The sequence below is a fragment of the Poecilia reticulata genome, linkage group LG11 (genome assembly GCF_000633615.1).
Source record: "Poecilia reticulata strain Guanapo linkage group LG11, Guppy_female_1.0+MT, whole genome shotgun sequence".
Lineage (NCBI taxonomy): Eukaryota > Metazoa > Chordata > Actinopteri > Cyprinodontiformes > Poeciliidae > Poecilia > Poecilia reticulata.
The window spans coordinates 20,344,647-20,362,341 of record NC_024341.1 but is presented as its reverse complement, the minus strand read 5'-3'; the positions used below and the strand labels follow the sequence as shown (position 1 = coordinate 20,362,341).

At 39.7% G+C, this 17,695-nt stretch overlaps 1 protein-coding gene across 9 annotated transcripts in view; it reads left to right on the top strand.

The window, feature by feature from the left end:
* Positions 1-17,695, top strand: part of rbms3 (RNA binding motif, single stranded interacting protein) — a 333,346-nt gene that overhangs the window by 98,847 nt on the left and 216,804 nt on the right. For 2 of the 9 annotated variants that reach the window (XM_008422430.2, XM_008422432.2), the window contains exon 1: positions 2,392-3,551. The exons of 5 other annotated variants lie outside the window; for them this stretch is intronic. In XM_008422430.2, coding sequence (XP_008420652.1) covers positions 3,477-3,551 — 75 coding nt within the window. In that variant the 5' untranslated portion in view covers positions 2,392-3,476. Of the gene's footprint in view, positions 1-2,239; positions 3,552-17,695 lie in introns of those variants that run through there. 2 more of the 9 variants (XM_017307508.1, XM_008422429.2) reach the window with 2 other exon arrangements.

Genomic DNA, 17,695 nt, shown 5'->3' with positions numbered 1-17,695 from the left:
TACAGACAATGCCAACGTTGTATTGGAAAATTCTGAAAGTCCTCATCTAGTAGTAATGTGATTTGCGTTGTTGAGTATTGGGGCACAGGTTCAGTTCTTTAGTTTCAAGAGTCGAGTCTCTGTTCCCAACTCTTAATTCTTAATGGAGTGATGAATAGTAATGGTTTAGCTGACCAATGTCTTTCATGGTACTCTGATGTTTCAATTCTGTCTCAGCTGAGATGAATGACATGCCAACAAAACAAAAATAATTAAACAAAACCAACTGAAATGTGTTTTTAAAAGGAAAAAATTGTTTTGAAGGAATAGGTATTAGAGAAATACTATACAAATATCGGTGAGTGGTGGGGACGCGAGGATGGGACTTGTACTTTAATACTACTTTTTACCATACAGACGACTTGATCAAATCCTGATCTTTGCTTGTTTTTACACTGCCCCAAATAGAAAAATATGTAACTTTAATATTTGAAAAGTTACATTTTGTACACTATTTGGTTAGACAGTGGCTGAAACATCATCTCTGTCTTTAAATAAAATTATCATAAAATGAGAAACAGCTATGTAGTGCTTCATATTATGAAACACATTTGTTGTCTCATGCATAAATTGGATATTAGTCCTACATTTTGCTGTTAAAGATGCTTTTGTTGAAAACATAACTGTTGGTTAGATGTTGGGCAAATCTGTGCTGGTCTGTTCCACAAAAAAAAAAAAAACAGAAAACAAAACAATCTTGAATTTGCATAATGATGACTTTACCTCGCTCAGTGTGTACACTGGTATAAAGACATATTAATCTGTTTTTCATCCGTGCTTATGTCACACTTTAGCTCTGTGCCTTTTCTAATTCACCTTTTCCATTGGTCTCTGGCTCTTACAGGCTGTATTCTAGACCTTATGCCTTTTCACATTTACTGAGAGTTTGTGTCAAGTTGAAGCACAGGCTGTTAATCTGGTAATCCTCAATCAATACCAGCCACGTCTCTCTTCTTCAGATAAAAAGTGGCCTATCTGATAATTATATTTCCCTCTCCATGTCTGTAAAAGGTTGCCCTTTCCTTCTGTGCTTTGTTGTGGTCCTTGGGATTCTTCTGCAGGAATCAATTCTATCTGATCACATTTAAAGGCCCTTTTATGCACACAGCACTCATTGAATAAGCATGTAACATTTGCACTACATTATGTGTCTTGAATCTGAAAACGTGCTTTAAAAGTGATAGAAAAACGTGTAGATGTGCAGAATGTTTTAGCAGTGCAACTCTTTGATCGTCATTAGTAGATATTGTTAAACACATGCACACGCGCACACACACACGCACACGCACACACACAAAGTAATTATTCCATCTTACCATAAACAATGCAACAAGGAATTTTGCTCCCTGTATCGGAAAATCTTCAGGGACAGCATCTGACTTTCAGTTTGTAAACTTCCGCTCAAGCGCACTTGTAGAAGTTTAAAACACACCGGCAAGTTTACTTTTGAGTGATTCAAAAACAACAAAATGCAAGGCTCTCGAGCGGTCTAGTCAAATTCTGAGCCTAAATACTTCTGAGATATTATAACATTACCTGACACAAGTTTTACATGTTTAAAGACCCTGCGATGTAGCTAACTTGAAACTATTCTCCACAGAGGAGTAGGCCGAAGTTAACTTAAGGTGAAGCAAAAGGCTCATTGCTAGTTATTGCACACAACTGATGGCAGCTGTTTCTTAAAGTTTAGTGTCATTTTCACTCAGAGCCAGGTAGATTCACTACACAGCTTGCTTTCCCCTTAAAACTCTTAATTTACTCGGATCATCTTTGAATCATTTGAAATTGCTTTGATCTGAAACATTTAAATGAGATAAAAACACAAAATTCAATAAATATGTAGGAGGACAAAAAAATATATTGCAGCACTGTATGTTTGTACAGTCTAATCCTGCTTCTCCATATTTAAAAAAATCCAGTTTAGTTCTATTTTACAGTTTTTGGTGTGCAATCCCATTTGTCTTATCTTGGACTTTGCAATATATGAACCCCTGGCCTCGATTGTAATAGAAAAAAGTTTTATTTAGCAAACTTTTCCGGTTTTAAGAATAAGCTTAAAGAGCGTGTTGGAGAGACGGTCGGTGTAAAGACACTGTGTTCCATGTGGCAGCTCCCTGTGCAGCCAGTAGGGGGAATCGACAACTCGCACTGGCGCCAACCCCTCTGGTCTTCGCTCCTCTTCCCCGTGTTCTCTCAGGTTGTGGAAACGCTGCAGCCCGCTGGTCTGTGTCTGGATCCCTCACTCGCACAGAGCTGCTCAAGACCCTCCCACCGGGCTGGGCTGGGAAAGGAGGAGGCAGTGTGTGCTCTGTTTGTAGCTTCGAACGAGCCCCCTTTACCACCCTGTCAGTGTGGAGGAGAAGGAGAGAGAGAGAGAGAGAGGCTTGGATACTGAGTGACAGAGGAAGCACACGCGAGAGAGTCGGGCTGCTTAGATGAGCGAGAGAGCCGAGGAAGAATAAGGAGCACGTTTTATAGAAGCAGATAACAGGATCACAGACGAGGGACTTCAGGACACAATCGCTGTCTTTTTTTTTTTGTAATCACTTGTCTGCTAACTGGAACTGTGTGGATTGGTTAACCAACCAGTGGATTTTTGAATATTTGCCTGTGCCACATCATTTACAAACTGGGATCTTTCTCTTTTATCTGTGCTCCTGCTGGCGCCTCTGCTACAGACTGTGATTGCTTTCTGTGTCTGTCAAGATCTGTTGTTGTGAGACAAAGTGCATCTGTTGGCAACTGGCACTGACGATATCTTCTTCTGTCAAGCAGGACAGACATCGTCAAATCAGAGGAGAGAGAAAGTGTGTGTGTGTGCGTGAGCGTGTGTGTGTGTGTGTAAGAGGTGGGAAAGACAGAAAGCGAGGGGCAGTGAGAGAGTGCGATTAAAGCCAAGCCAAAGGACTGGAGTGAACAGCTTGAATAGAGAAGTGAAGCCTATACGTCCTAACCCGTTTTTCCTTACCATTCCTTTCCTCCTCCTCTCCTCCTTCTCTTCCTCTCCCATTCTCAACATTCTTAGGACTGCCAGAGCTACTGCCACCTGCACCTCCTTGCGTCTCCTCTTTCCTCTTCCTCTTCTACCTCTCACCCTAACTATCTAATCGCGAACTCGCCGCTCTCCGTTCTGGCACTTTAGAAAATATTCCTGGTCCACCAGTAAGTGGGCACCTGCCTGTACCTGTACCAAGTGTCTGGAACAGCGAGGCAAAAGTCGTCAGGAGCTCCCTCATCAGAGGCGGACCTTCTCGGAAGCCCAGTCCGACACGCAGATCTTGCCTTCTCCCCAGAGGACCGGCTTGCAACACACTGGTGCAGACAGCAAAGCCTGGAATTGCACAGCCCCACCGTCGCCTCCACCACATTTCTAGCTACTTGGCAGCTCCCGCCCCCGTGTCACCATTCCCTGCCTCAGTGCTAAGGATTCCAGCTACATGGGCAAGCGATTGGAGCAGCAGCCAATGTACCCTCAGTACACCTACTACTACCCCCACTATCTCCAAACCAAGGTATGATGCTCTTCGGCTGTTCTTTGATACCCGCTCATGCGATGCACTCTTGTCCAGCCTCCCTCCCACTCTTCCTCATCCCTGGGGGCCCCTCCCTCTTCTTCCTTCCTCTTCTAAATTCACCCTCCACATCATCCCCTCATCTCTCACCAGAGATGGGATTTGGTGGATAACTGGCCTTGGCTGTGATGGTTTAATGGCAGGCACTTCTTGGAGGCTGGACGTCTATGTTAGTCTGTAAGCTTGTGTGTGTGTGCGTGTGTGTGTTTGTGTGTGTGTGTTTGTGTGTGCATATATATATCACTGAGTGAACGATCAAGGATAAGGGATCAAGGTTGAATGCTCTAGGCTACTGTTAGTCCACGCTCGCAGACCATAACTGAGAGCTGTCCATTCGTCACCTGCAAGCTCCCGAGCTTCCGGTGAGACTGTTCAGTCTAACGTGTTCGATAATGTTCATTTTAGATTCAGTCATTTAATCAAAACTGCCAAGCGACAGCCTTTTTTGTTCTGTCATACATTAGGCAAATGAAAAAAAATTAGGATCCAAAAATTAATTTGCTAATGAAGTATTTTCAAGCTTAATGTAGGCCATTGTTTAAAAGCTTAACTGACGCTTTTCTGCGGGAACTAATTACAGCATGAAGTTGATGAATCACATAAGAGCTGAAATGTCTTTTTGCAGCGTAGGTTAATGAAACTTTTTTTTTTTTTTGTTCTTTCTTTTGATGGTTTGCTTGTGACATAGAGCAGACATGGGGTAGGCTGCCCGTGTTTGTTCAAGCTGTAGCATGCATCAGTGCTTTTGGGATGGCAGCCCAGGCCTGGGTCCTGATGGCCGCCAGGACACTGTCTGGGCACGCTACCCAGACATCATCAAGGGATTAAAATGGAAGCCTTTTGGGGATTACTCGATTTGTTTTTCCACCACAATACGTAACACTAACTTCTGTCTGTTTTAGTGGCATCGTGATTTATAGCAGTGGTTGAAAAGCGTGCTGCAGGTGTGCACTTAAACAATTAAATGATCAGGTCTCATTTGATTTATTTGTAGTTTTTGTTTTATGTATTTTTTATTTTTTATTTTTTGCAAAGTCCTACATTTTTCCACATTTCGTGTCATCACCACTGCAAATTGATTGGGATTTTAATTTTTAGTCCACCGCAAAGAAATCCATAATTACAACATGGAAGGAAAATGATGTATGGTTTTAAAATTTTACTCAAGCCACAGCTGCAGGTGCTTAGAGGTATGTCTCCACCAGTTGTGCACATATAGAAACTAATATTTTGCACATGCGTCTTTGCAACATGACTTAAACTCCAACAGACAGAAAGAAAGGCATTTGTAAACATGCATTTTGAATTTTCAACAACTAAATGGGATTTCTGTGGTGAAATAAATGTTAAATAAAAAACAGTAAAGAAAACAACAAAAAAGTTTGGACATTGCTTGGACCACACTAGATAAAGACTATTTTTGGGATCTCCATTATAAATTAAGGTGGTAAAGATAATTCCCACACCACTACATTTCACTGTGATGATAATTTTTGTCTGTCTTTTGTGAAGAACTGAAATCATGTATCTTTTCTCTTCCTCTTTATCATTATACGTTACTTGGTGTTAGTTCATTACGTAAAAGACCTTATGACTCATCCTTAATTTATTAGATTAATTTAGTATATATATTATATGTAAGGGATCCCTACCTTTTCTTTTTTTCTTTTGAAGGCGTCACAAATATTTACATGTTAGCACTTTTCTGTATCATAACTCTTCACACAGTTATGATCCACCATCTATGGTCAGCTTAGTTCCAGGACATTCTCCTTTAATAAAAAGCGTCATAATTCTTAAATGCTTTTGTGCAGGGATGAGATGTAATGGTGTCTGACATTTAATCAGGGGATGCTGGTGTCTCCAATAGTTGTGTGCAGAGAGGAAAACTTATAACTCGGTGTCAGTTTGATGATCCAACACTTTGTGTTCTTTTTAAAATAATTACTTGACTCTAAGCTCTTTGTAGATATTTTAGGATAGAAATGTGGAAGTCCTCCTCCATGTGAAACCAGTCTTACGTTTCCTCCCAGAGATTCTAGGATAACTGTGCATGAAGATGCATATTTAAAGTGTACGACTCGCTGGCAGTGGACACAACAAAATATGACCCCATTATTTCTATTTTTGACTAAACAACCCACACATCCAGCTTCTGGTCTGTGACTGATGTTCAAGCCCCAGACTAGAAGTTGCTCATGGATCCTTTTTGAACCTGTTCTATGCAAAACCCTTTTTGGATGCTAAGAAAACTACCCAATCTTGGAACCCTCCAGCGCAAGAGGGCTCCAGATTTGTGTTAAGTTAGACCACAGTGTTCCCAAAGTGGGGCCAAAAATGCATAATAGTTCAGGACATGGCATCTGTTTGTGGCTCTAAAAGTAAAGGCTGGTTATGCCTGCATGTATTATCGTCTCAAGAATCAGATATGCATCCGTCGTTGCTGACGTCATGCTATCATGCAAAGCTGATTTTGCTGACTGGAGAATTCATTCTTTTGTTCACAAACTTATCCCATCGTGAGTCTTATTCTCAGTGTTTTGTCTTTGCATTTCCCGTCTTTCTCCAACGCACTTACTGCAAACACGATCTGCGATGAATGTCCCTGTGAAACGTCTGACCACTGAAGAGCATGTAGTCACCAGAAAATAAACAAAGCGATAAGCCCAAGATTTTGCCTTAAGGATTTTTTTTCATAACACTTATGCTCTGAATCTTTTCTGCCCTGCCCAGAAGATGTAAGAGGCTGTTTGGGTTTGATTACAAAACAAATCCCGGGCTTGATTGCACGCTCTTTGATCTTTTTTTTTTTTTTTTTGCCGTCTGCTGAAAGTAACTCGTATAAGTCATTTTTCAAACTATGCTCAACAGGAGGAAAGTTTCAACATTTCAACCTTGTGGTTTGAACAATAAATAAAATAAAGTAAAACTTGATAATGATAGTTTCATCCTTTCCCACATTAACATTTCAGCCTCCAACTGGAAGGACCCGACTGCAGCCCCACCTGGCAGTCCACTAGCTTTCCCCCCTGATTTATAGTTTAATACATTTGTACTGCTGCCATATGGCTTCCCTCTCTCTCTCTCTCTCTCTCATCCACGCCTTCGCTACTCCCTCTATCATTCCCCTCTCCCTCCCTCCCTCTTCTCATATCTCAGAGCTGCTCATCTCAGGGGCCTCTCAATCAAAGCATGCCCCTTCATTCTCCCATGCTCTCCCTCCCTCTAGCTTCTTCCTCTCTGCTCTCACTCCCTGCATCCCCACTCTGTTGCAACAAACTCCCCCCCCCCTTTCCTCCTTCGCCCGTGCTGCAGTTCACTCCCAAGGTCAACGCAGATCCAATCTTGCAACAGTCAGCATTCAATGTATCCTTGAGGAAGCCACTAAGGTCTCGTGTCACAAAAACCGCACCCAAAGTGGGCAGCACAGAGCAAGAAAAGCATGCATTCTTGTCTTGGAGATTGGCAGGGAGCGTTCTTATTTGTTTTTATTATTAGACAGAGTGCGGCCTTGTAGGTTAGAGTCAGTAGAGAGGGAGGGAGGCTGGGAGAAAGGCCAGCGCATTGGGCAATGTGGCCAAGTGGGCTTTAGAGCACCATGTCATGCTCTCATTAATGCTCATTGATAGCTCGATTACAGAGAGGGGAGACGAGCCTTTGGCTGGCAGGTTAAACCACTTGACATAATCACATGGTAGTGACTACAGCCCGGCGTTTATGTAAAATTTTACAACGTGAACACTATTTATAGAGCCATGTCCTTTGACATCGTCGACTTTTCTGGTCGTTGTTGTTGCTGCGTTATCGATGTATTGCCCAAGTTCCCCAAAGACACGAATGAGGGAGCATGCATATCTTGCTTAGATTGCAAGAGAACAAGTATCTCATATCTTTTTTTTTTTTTTTCTCGGCTATTTATTTTTCTGTACTCGCAAAGTTTTGCTAATCATGGTAGCAATTTTTAAAAAGTGCTTTATCCTGCTGCAAATAAGTTATTAAATTAAATGTCTTGAAAATTTCAAGATTAGAGAATATTTATGTCACTCAAATTTTGTTAGAATTTGGAAACTGTACTGTTAAACTTTAGAGGTTGTTCCAAATCAGACAAAATATACCTACTGGGAATTTTATTAGATACACCTCAGTTCCTCTTGGGACTTCAGAATTCCTTCGGTTTTTCATGGAATAGATTCAACAAAGTATCCGAATAATTCCCCGGAAGTTTCGGTACATATTGATATGATATCATTAACTGAGAATTGAACAGGTGTTTGTGATAGAGTTGATAGTAAATGTTGGTGTCGGTGTACACAATGAATTTGTGTGCATGTCATTGTTTTTTTGTTGTATATTTGATTTGGAAACAATTTGAATGTCTTTATTAGGCGAGTATGAGGTCACAGAGAGACTTTTCACTTTGATAAAAGTGCTATGTTTTTCTCTTATGAATAACAAAATGTATAACATCAAGTATGTCATAAATGTTGTACTGAATATTCATAGTGCTGCAAAAACAATAGTAGAATTATTACATTAGTATTATCTATAATTACAGATTCAACGATCCGGATCTTTCTAGACTGGCACTAATTTCTGATTTTCTTTTCGACCCGAGAGTTGACGATTGTATTTTTGAAAAACTGTTTTAGAATTTGATTTGGGAAATTTGTCCAATTTGAATGACATTTTGAATTGATTGGTGCATTTCCATCTGTAATATTGATTCAATATTAATTAAATATTTAAGCGCAGACTAAAGCAAAAGCTAGAATAAACACTCACAAAATGTAGTAATAATTAAAAACCTACTTATTGCAAAGCTTATCAGCTTGATACAACCTGCTTAATTAGTAGAACTCTTATTAAGTATGTTGATCGTTAACTTGCCATAATTAATTACTATATTTCTAAATAGGCAATTTATTTATTTCTCCTGTAAGTGAGGAAGAAGCATAAAATTCTTTCAGCCTGGTCACCAATGGTGAGCAGCAACAAGTAGTGAAGGGGCAACCCAGTTCTAATCTTCACACAGCCGGAGAAAAGTGAAGATACTTCTGACATTTTCCTGGTAATTCAATAGAAGGACTTTAAACAGTAGGGAGAAGATGGAGTATTTGATCAGTTCTCAAGATGTATGTTTTACAAACCTTTGTATACTCTGATACCAGTAACCCATACCCTAATAAGTACTTTGCAAATGTCTGACTTAGAAATGCACTTTTAATGTTTTTGGGCTACAAACATGTAAAGTTTAGAAGCTATTCAAAAAAAAGTGTTTGTTCAACTCGCACTTTTTGAGCCTGTTCAGATTTTATGTGATATTTTAATTTCCTTTCGGGCACAAGGGATCGGTGTCAAATAACAAACAAATAAAATTAAATGAAGAAAGTCATAATACTCTCAAAAGATTATCTTGAGGCATCTCTACGTTGTCCTCTTTGCGTATGATCTGGTAATGTGATGTACGTCTCTTTTCGTCCATATTAGAATGTAAAAGTCTCAGAATGAGATGAAACAATAACATTTGGCTTCCTATTGATTAGTGCAGCAGGGCGTAGCATGTGCTTCTCTTTAGCTGAATTATTGATTCCTGAAGGAGGATTTGTGTGTTTGTGTGTGTGTGGCTTTTATATGAGGTTATGGCTGCGGGGAGCTGGCAGGATGTTGCTTTGATGAAAGAATCCTTTCAAAAGGGGCCTATTTCTGTCTATTCCCAGGATAATCAGTGCATGGAGTTATTTGCCAAATTTCAACCTTTTATTCACCCTTTTTTTTTTATTGGCCTAATGGCACGGGCGGTTCACAACTTGTCGTAAATTCAACTGTAATGACAGGTAATGGATGGGCATCCTAAATGAGAAAATTACTGTAAAACGTAGTTCATGCAAGTCTCAGCACAGCATTCGCTCCTCCTGAGAACTATTACAGCTGTCGGTTATTATTAATGAAGACCATATTCAATGAAAGATCTATTTTTTTTAAAACTAAACCTGTGCCTATTGTTGTTGACGAGTGTTTCATCAAGGTCATGGCCTTGATGGGAATTTCATTATACAAGTATCTTAAGTAAAAATACCACAGTTTCATAGTGTTGTAACAGTTGTACAAAATTTAAAGACTAAGACTAATCTTTTGAATTATTTGAAACTGAAAATCTAAAATTCCCACTACAACTTATTACAATTATACTGTCATACTGAACATTTATTTGTTCAATATGACACAAATTAAAGAATAAACACCGGCTAAGTTTAGATATAGCCTTCAAGTTAATATTGTGCAGAATATTATGTAATTTATTTTCCTATTCTGCTATTTGGAGAATAACACAAATGTAATAAGTGGATATTTGCTAGTTAATTGAGGCTTTATGCTCAGGTAGCCTGCCTGCCTGCAGAGGGCCACCTCTGGTAGTTTCACAGCTGCAGTCTTAAAACAATAACAACATATGAAGCTTGAGCTTTTTAGTTTCTCCATGTCTGTGTCCTGTAACCAGAAATATTTACAGTCAAATTTGTCTTTGTTGTGAGAAAAAGAAAAATCTAATAAACTTAAAAGAGCCAGAAGAATGGGTTATTTTAGCTTATTTTATTTTAGCAATAAAATAAGCTAAAATATTCATAAAACGTTGGATGTCTCTTTTGTTTGCAACGATTTACAAATTAGAGCAAATCATCTGGCAAGTTTTCAAGATATTTTTTTCTCTGATTTGTCCATTCATGGTATCTAGACAGGTCATCATTTATAACATTTAGTTAATATTACTTTGATTTTAAAATATGGACTAAAATAAAAACATAGAATAAAAACTCACTGAAATTATTTGGAGTTTGAAAATAAATGTGCCCATTGCAAAATTTTTCAAGCTGATAATTAATGAACTAACACTATTGATATCTGCTCAGTTAGATGACGGCAACTTGCCATGAGTAACTTTAACAGTTATGATTTTCAAAAAAGCTGAAGTAGGTTTTCAGTAATTGAAGGAAATGTTTAAGTAACCTTCTATCAGCCAGTTGAGCAGCAGCGTGCAGCAACAGGTAAAGGAAGAGCAATGCTGGATTTGTCAGTACTCCACGGTGTCGTAGAAAACGATAATGATTTTAATGGAAACAGTTAATTTTATGTTTGCCCTACTTTCAGCCAACTGATCAGCAGCAGAAGGAAACCCTTGAACTGCTCCAGATAACCTGCTTTAAATCCTCTCATTTGTGACGCTCGACTGTCACTGAATTGTGTGTGTGTGCGTGTGTGTGTGTGGTGCCGCCGCCATACCTTTTCTGCTGTTACACTGCTGATAAGCTAGGTCATTACATGCCTAATGTGAGGCATCACAAACACTCACCGACAAAGGGGGGAGTGTGGTTGAGATGTGGGAGCGGGAAAGCTGCACTATAGTCGGAACAGAAGCCGAGAAGAGGGGCGGATTGAGGCAGATTTAGCTGAGGCCACTGTCCCTGGCCTTAAGTAAACACAAGTCAAGGGAGGCCTTTGAGGGGATCCACACATGTGTCTGCTCCTGCTGCATGCACCACTTATACATCTAATTCCTTATAAACATAGGAGGTGATTGGATGTTCTGTGTGTGCACCATAGTCTGGATCTTATAGGGAGGGCGGAGGGAGTATAGGGACCAGTTAAAAGAAAGTGAGGAAGATTGTTGGCTTACATTACATGGGTGGTTCCATTGTGCTACAGACATAACAATGGAGCCTTCAAAATCTTCCTTTAATGCCTGGATAGATGAAGGGAAAAGACATGGAAAGGCAAGTAAAATCAAAGAGGAAAGCAGCAGTGATTAGAAAAACTTCTAATACCATACATAATGGCACATCTGACGAATATGTGTGAACAAACTTAAATTCCTAATTTATTGAAGTAGTACAATAAAAATGTAAAAACAACTTAAGTTGAGTATATTTATTCAGTATGGAAAGAAATCCCTTTGGGAGGGGAAAAGCTTTTTAACAAAATCGCCAGTGGAGTAGTTGCTGGTAAACCTTGTTGGCTCGTTAGAATAAATATAACTAGAGGATTTAACACATTCTAGGAAGTTCACAGTGTTTCCTAACTTTCTATTTTCCTGAAGTATAAACGTTATAACACAGCTCTATTTATTTTAGTCACTGGACTACAAAAGATTTTTATATCATCTGGTAAAATAGTTGGCAAATGTAAAATTCTCAGTGCTCACTCCTAGAAATCTTCAACAAATGCTGCCATCTTAGGCTCAACATGTCTCTGCAGTCACAGAGGTCCTGTCCACTTGCCAACCAGTGATTTGGGATAGCCGCTAAGAAAATGCCTTTTATGTCCTACCATCATAAAACTAAACATGTGGAGTTTCTGAAATGGCACTGGGACTTAAACTTGAAACATGTGCTTGGTTATGAAGTGAATAAGATTGAGAATATTATTAGGATTATTTTACTGCGCCGTCCACATCTGTTGGTTGTCTGTGGCATGAACTCAGCTAGAACCTTCGTTTCCTCTCCTTAATATCCCTAAAATGTTCATCACGCACTTTGATTGCTGCAAATATCCAGGTTTTGGATTTCTTCTTCTTGAGCCCATCCCTGTTTGGAGTCGGGCAGAGTATGTTTTCATTATTGTTGGGAGTGAGTAATTCAGCTCATTTCCCGTCTTCTGATTCCTAATATGTTCTTTGTTACTGACTGAAACACAATCCGGCCCCACCTTTCTGTAAGTTAAATCATTGTCTTCTCTCAGAGCTCCTTGTTAGAGAACCAGATATGTATATATATGTATATATATATATATATATAATACATTTTTCATTTAGTTTTTCTTTCAATCCTTTCACTTCAATGGATTGGCAATTGTTGATAATTGACCAAGATTTGCTTGTATCCTGCTTTGGCTGAAGCTTTTTTTCTTTTTTCTTTTGTAAAATATCAATTTGTGAGTCAGCGGAGCAGACAACTCAATTTGTTTGGTAGGGCCTCTTTATTTAACTACATGCACAGACACAGTAATGCACTTTAAACACTTCTCATCTGTCATAGGCCAAGCCCCGTCTCCACACCCATACATTAAGATTGTGTTTGATGTGCTGCTTCGCATGGCCTTTCATGGAGTACACCACAGAGGCTGGTGTTAAGACCTGGCCCTCTGACACACATTTCCTTAGCCGTGTTACCAGATTGCTCTCGGGACATCGCTGTATATTCCCAGTATTGAAGACAACCACAGAGAAAAGAGAAAATATGTTTTCTGTGTTCTATGGAGCATGGCTACAATTATTTCTTTAAGTGTGAAAGACCTTCAAAACTACGTTCACACATCGCAGTAAAGTCTGACTCCTTGAAAGAAATATAGAAATAAATTTGGAGTTGGTTAACAAAAAAAACAGTGTTCACAGAATTGCAGACTGAAAGGATATATCTGGTTCATACGTTTGTAAAGTTTCCACAACCTCTGTGCCTTGTAAACACTACGGTGCTAAGAGCTGAGGCCCAAACCAGGAAACAAATTCTCCTCAGCTTGTTTGCGTCATTGAAGTGTCCTTGTACAAGTCACAAAACAAAATACCTGCTCACAGACTTGGAGGTTAATACAGAGGGGGAGATAAATGTCTAAAGTATAAAATGATGTGCTTGGTGGTGGACGTCTAACCCAAGGGAATCGTGTCTCTGAACTCACCTTCCCTGACCATCTGGAGATAACCGGTGACTCAGGTCTGCACTTTAACATGGAGGAACTCACGGCTGTGGAGAGATGGGGCTGGAGAAGTTATTTTTAACTTAAAAACCTAGGTCGATGCATTAAATACATCTAGCATTTTTTCTAGAAACTTTTTATTTCGACATTGTTATATTTTTTATTCGTTTACACATATTTTTTCATAGCATTTCTTTTAAATAGGAAAAGAAAGAGAACATGCTGTTCAACAATAAAGCACAGAATGCACTGAACACGTACAACTAAACACAAAAACAATCTACTTGATGTGTTTAATAAAACACTCTTCAAAATAGGAAAGACAGCCAAACAGATGGTTCAGCTATAACATTTAAAAATTAAAAAAAAATCGGGCTCTGAACGTCGAGATCTGTCCTTTTCAGAAGTCGTGCAAATCGCACTTAAATTCTGACGACGTCTGATGTCTGTGTGTTTGGAGCACAGAGCGAAAGAGTCACGCAGAGACGGCATGAAGGGAAACCGAGCGACAGGAAAGACGCTGCTTCAGACTTGGAGCCAGATAAAACGAGACGCATGATGTGCCCCTCAAACCCAACAGTGCAGCAGGACTCTGCAAATACACCTGCTTTTTTCCCTCTCTTGTTTTTACTAGCCTTTTCTGTCCGTAACACAGTATCTGCCTGGAGCTGTCTAGCCTGCCCCTCTGTTTCACTCCACTGCCTTACTGGCAAGGGACCTGCCTTGTGTTATTACGGTCTACTTTATGCCTCCCCTTTTCAAAGTAGTGGGGTACAGTCTCAAATTGTTTGTCTCTTTTCTGTTGAGTGTTTGTTTATTCCCGTCACATTAGCTCAAACTGCTCTTTTTTTTTTTCCGCCAGGCCTGCCTTAATCTCTAAGTTTTCTTTCATGTTGTCCCTCTGTATAATTACCCTTCCCCATCCTCCATCACTCTTGCAAGCCTCTTGCTCTATTTCCGGGAGCCCCTGCTGTCTTTTGGGCCTGGTGTCCTACCATCTGTGCAGTATGCCAAAAGTGGTAACCTCCTTAGCAAAGGCAGCTCTCATCAATATGGGGAATTAATCAAATGAAAGTCAGACTTATCAATCAGTTTTACATTGCTGGACGGAAATTCTTGTGATTTAAAAAAAAAAAAACTAAAACATTTTCACGTGTGTGTATATGCCACATGTATTAGGTCAGATGTTGATATGCAGCCAGAATTGACATTAATCATTTTTTTTATATTTTACACATAGTCAAAATTACACATTTGAACTCAATAATAAATATATACAGTGGACTCTCCTATTCAGTTTTTGTGGATCCGGCTATTTATCGAGTTTTCTGTAGAACATAACTCAAATTAGTTGTGGAATACCTGCCTATTTGCAGATACTTTTGTAGCGCATATCTAAAATACTTGACTGAAAATGATAAAATGTGATGCGTGATGTGCCCCTCTAGCTATTGGCTAGCGTTTGCAAAGCAGCCAATCAAGGAACTTCATTCGTTTTCCTTGGTGCCGATTATCTGTAATCCAAGAGTGAAAATAAAGACTATAGATATTTATTTCTGCAGTTATGCTTACAATTTCCACTGTGCATATTAAGGTATACTTGGCGTTTAAACTATTAAAATAGAAAGTTATGCGTGTTCTTACAGGGAGTCTCGTGAATTGGCTCATTTTAGATATCTGCGTGTGGTCTCTAATTCTGGGGGTCCACTGTAAATGCAAATCCTCTAATTTTTAGTCAGCTGCCCCACAAACACTTCATGATTCCATCACTCTCATTACTCTGACCTGATATTTCACAACTCTTCTTGGCAGAACTAGTAGTTTGTTTAATTTGGTTTGTTATATGATCGTCTTGGTTGGGGTCAGGGCTTTGGGGTGGTCTTTTAGGGAGATTATATTAAACTTGTTTGCCTGAGATAATTTTCCGGTTTGAATACCGAATGTTGATCAAATTTTATCCAAATGACTCAAACTTTCCATCTCAGACAAAATCAGAGGAGTGAGGATACTTTAAATCAACCCAATGAACGCTCAGTTTATATTAAAACCATGTTATAAACTGGAATGCTCATGACAGAAGAGCTTGCTCCAAATTGGAAACTTTTTAAGCTTGACTGAAATATGTAACTGCCAACTGAAAAAGTTTGAGCCTCTGTGATGGTGGTTGTATCATGCTGTGGGCTGTTCTGCTGTCAGTGGCACTGGTACACAAAGTCTGCCAGTGGGCACATCAATGCAGACAGAAGTCTATTTATAACGTTTTTAAGGTTACTTCAAATTACCTTCAGGCCAGTGTAAACATAGACATAATTGGGTGTTTCCAACAGGTCTGTGATCCCAAACACCCACTGCATCTGGTTCAGGAACAGATTTATAAAAAAGAAATCAACTTCCAATTCTTGTTTGTGTTAAAGTTGTGTGTCACCCCCAAAAAAGAATGCTACAGAATAATACAATAATAATTTAAGGCCCCAAAATCGGGATGAGTGTATGTAAGCTTTTGGGCAGAACTGCATGGATTATTCTTTACCTTGTTTCTCATTTTGTTCGTTCTTCCTTCGAGATCATCACACACTCTAAAGTTGTGATAGTGATTCCACATGAACTGAGAGACTCTCAGGCAAACGGTGCTTGCTTAGGCTCATACCAAGGGGGGAGAGCGTGGATAAAAAAGGGCAAATGAAGAACCAGGTCAAGACGGCAGAGCAGTGAGGGTGAAGGATGTGAGCCACGTGCTGGAGGGAGGTAAATGCACCTCGTGAGAGGCCAGACGAGCAGTGAGGTAGAGAAGGGCTTTTGTTGCTCTTGTGTAACTGTAGCTTTCTTTTTCTGCCGTCTCTGCTGCCCTACCTTTGGCATGCCGGTTCACATGCAGATTACTCGGGTTGCCGCTTTAGGCAATTCAAGGGTAAGAGGAGGTTGAGGAGGTTGGGGTGGAAGCTCGGCATGGTAGCATTTACTGAGTCAGACTCGGCCAGCGTAATTGCTCCTGCATTTTTAATGAGTGGCTGCTGCGCACACTTTAAGGGAGCAGTGCGCCACAGGATCCCTGCATGGTTGCATGATAGTGCAGCAGAACTCCCTGTCCACCCTCCAGTCTGAGGGCAGATCAAGAAGACGCATCAACCCTGTATGGTTTTTCGCTAGCAGGCTTAACATGCTTTTCTAAAGTATTCATATCTCTTAAACTTTTTTCACAACTTGTGAAATTATAGCATGTGTTATATAATAGGAATATTGAAATAATGGGTGGGGAAAAAAACATTTTTTAAAAATGTATTTCTTGTATGCATATCTGAAAATTGTGGCATACAAAGATATTCATGTTTTCATGAAATCCACCTATGTCTACTTTTAAATGAGTAAATACATCCTTAGAATAAACTGGTGTACAAACAGCAACACGAAGACCAGTTGCCTTGTACGTAATCCCTCGTTTTGATCAAAGGACATTAATCGATATAAATAATAAAATCACTCAATGAAGTTTACTGCTGTGCCACAGTAAAATGTGGAAAAAAAAATTCTGGTAGTAAAAATACTTTTGCCAAAGCTGTTCTTCAAAACGTCCTGCTTCTACAAACTTTACTGAAACTGAGTGCTTGTCTTCTGAATTTAGTTCACCAATCACAGGAAACCCCCTTGGTCTCATTTAATGCTTTGAAAAACCGATGCCCCACGCTGATCCAAATAACACAAGCAGTCCTGTCATATGTTTCTAGCTAAGAACTGGGCTCACTTCCTAGACTCTGGCCTGCCTCATTACCAGACATGTTATGGTAAACCGCAAGCACCCTATGGTGAAGAATCCATAATCAGAACAGTCTCGAATATGCATTTCATTAAAGTCTTTTTCTTCAAAGTATTGTTAAAGGAGTGACATTTTTCTCTCCGTCTGCAATCAAATGCAGAAACACCACCTGCAGAGATAAACACAGTCGGAAGGATTATTATTGGTATTATTTTTCACTGGTGTCTTTCATTTATCTAAAGATGTCGTAGTTGGGCCAAGAATAATGATAATAATAATAAAAAAACTTGACTTTCCACATGTCACTTTAAGGAATTAGCTTTTCATTTCCTTGTGGCCGCACAATCCGATAACCAGGAGTCATCACCCACATTTGCAGAAATGGAAGTGGGAGGAAACCTTGACTGCAGACACGCAAATGGTAGTGTAGCTTTATCGCTTTGATTACAGTAGGAGGCCCCGGTCTCTCCTCTACCAAACACACACATTGGCTGCCTGCAACATTTACTCTACACAGCTGCATTAGCAGTGGCAGGCTCAATGAAAATACCGTGTCACGCATAGCTTGAAAAATGGCTCCGGAAAAAGCCAATTCTGCCATGAATGGGGATAAGCAAATAGGCATGAGAGCTTGAATAGCTGCCAGTCCTGT